Source organism: Parus major, unplaced genomic scaffold, assembly GCF_001522545.3.
Source record: "Parus major isolate Abel unplaced genomic scaffold, Parus_major1.1 Scaffold485, whole genome shotgun sequence".
In the NCBI taxonomy this organism is placed as follows: domain Eukaryota; kingdom Metazoa; phylum Chordata; class Aves; order Passeriformes; family Paridae; genus Parus; species Parus major.
The window spans coordinates 14,340-16,641 of record NW_015379377.1 but is presented as its reverse complement, the minus strand read 5'-3'; the positions used below and the strand labels follow the sequence as shown (position 1 = coordinate 16,641).

The 2,302-nt window shown below is 45.5% G+C and overlaps 1 protein-coding gene across 1 annotated transcript in view; it reads left to right on the top strand.

The window, feature by feature from the left end:
• Positions 1-2,302, top strand: part of PPP6R2 (protein phosphatase 6 regulatory subunit 2) — a gene marked incomplete at its 3' end in the record, with an annotated part of 41,604 nt that overhangs the window by 24,966 nt on the left and 14,336 nt on the right. Inside the window, exon 9 of the mRNA XM_033511699.1 lies at positions 739-803. Within this exon, the coding sequence (XP_033367590.1) occupies positions 739-803 (65 nt within the window). The remainder of the gene's footprint in view (positions 1-738; positions 804-2,302) is intronic.

The following is a 2,302-nucleotide window of genomic DNA, read 5'->3' as shown; positions in this document are numbered from 1 at the left end:
CCAGAGCAGGCACTTGGCTCAGTTTGAATTTGTTGTTACTTATTTTTATATGTAATTTTTAGTGGGCTTTGTTGTAATTTATTGGCATTTTTTAGTGAATTGCATTATTTATTACCAATTTTTATGAGCTTTATTATTATTAATTATTATTTATTACCTGTATTTAGTGGGCTTTATTACTATTTATTATCATTTGGGGTGGTTCTCGTGGAGCTGTGTTCGCTTTTGTGCCTTTATTTGAGACATCCCATTAAAACTTCCCTCATTTAATGGCCCCATGAATCCCTTGCTATTTATTAAAATGATCCCCATTTATTCTTAAAATTCCATATTTTTTTTTAGTAAAAATTAAATTAAATTTTGGAAAAAAAAAACCCAGCCAAGAACATTCCAGCTGTTAGTGGCCAGGCCTCGGAGTGGTGCCTGGCAGGGCTTTAATTCCTGTAATTCCCAAGAACATTCCAGCTGTTAGTGGCCAGGCCTCGGAGTGGTGCCTGGCAGGGCTTTAATTCCTGTAATTCCTGTAATTCCTTTAATTCCTGTAATTCCTTTAATTCCTGTAATTCCTGTAATTCCTTTAATTCCTGCTGCTGGGATCTGCTGGGATCCTTGGGAAATAAGCAGGGGCTCTTGGGGAAGGGCTGAGGTTTGATCTCCTGGGGAGGAATGAGGGGAGGAGGACCAGGAGCATCCACATTTCTCCTCTGGAAAATCCCAGCTATTGTCCTTTTCCCACAGCTGTTCCAGAAGTGCTGCCTGGTGCAGAGGATATTGGACGCCTGGGAAGCCAATGACAAAATCCAGTAAGGAATTGCTGCAGATTGACTTGGGATAATGTTCTTGGAGAATTCCCAGTTCAGTGGTGTCCAAACAGACCTGGGTTTTGGTTGGGGTTTGGAGCTGACAAGCCAAATTCCCAAAGAGACAGGATTTGAAGGTGTGATGGGTTTTATGGATGTTCCCAACACCTCATCCCAGCACCTCAGGCTGCTGCTTTCTCAGGGAATCCCATGGAATATTCACTTCTTTCATTCTCTTTTTTTTTGTTTTGTTTTGTTTTAAATGCATAATTCTATTCTCCCTGGAGAAGAAAACTGTTTTAAGTTGGGGTGGCCAAGCATTTCTGCCCTGGGTTTCCTATTTTAGCTTTATAAACCCTTTGGATTTTGTGCTGATTGGGCTGATAAGAACTAAATATTTTTTAAAAAAACTAAGAAATCAAAGTGGAAATCTTCTGCAGGCTTCAGTTTCCTTGCCCAGCTCAGTGTTTGGTCCTCACTCTCTATTTTGAGCTCCTGGTGGCTTCACTGTCATGGTTTAGGCCAGAATTGGAGGCTTGAGGTCTGGATTACATTTTTTTTTTGGTTGGTTTAATTTGGTTTTTTTGGGGTTTTGGTCCTTTTTACAGCCCCTCATCCACATAAGGAATTTTGCTGGGCATTTCCTTGCCCAGATCTGTAGGACCAAAAATATCCCTGGGCACCAGAAATATCCCTGGGTGCTGCTTGGGAATTTTCCTGATTAAACCAGAAGGAGCCAGAGCTCATCCCTATTTCCCAGCAGAGAGTTCCACTTTTCCACACTGGAAAAAATCTGACTGGAAGGGAAAAAATGTGGATTCAAGCAGAGGAATCTCAGCTGGGGCTTTGGGAAGGTGGGGTTTTGTTGGCTGCTCTCAGTGGCAGATGGATCCCAAGGCCAGGCTGGAGCCTGGGACGTGGCAGGGGGCTCTGGGGGGGCTCTGGGGGTCCCTTCTATCCCAATTCCAGGATTCCCTGAGCTGGGTTTGAGCACAGCTTCACAGCTCAGGGCTGCCTGGGCTTGCTGTTGGGATCTGGTTTTATCCCATGGTTGGATGGGAATGTTTTCTCTCCTGGGGGAATCACTGCTGCAGTCCCAGCCCCACCCCGGAGCTCTGCCAGGGGCTGTGCTGTAGATGGAATTCTGTGGGCATTGGAGCTGGAATTCCATGGGCATTGGGGATGGAATTCTGTGGCCATTGGGAATGGAATTCTGTGGCCATTGGGGCTGGAATTCCATGGCCATTGGGAATGGAATTCTGTGGCCATTGGGGCTGGAATTCCATGGCCATTGGGGCTCGAATTCCATGGCCATTGGGGCTCGAATTCCATGGGCATTGGGAATGGAATTCTGTGGCCATTGGGGCTCGAATTCCATGGCCACTGGAGCTGGAATTCCATGGCCATTGGGAATGGAATTCTGTGGCCATTGGGGCTCGAATTCCATGGATATTGGAGCTGGAATTCCATGGCCATTGGGGCTGGAATTCCATGGCCATTGG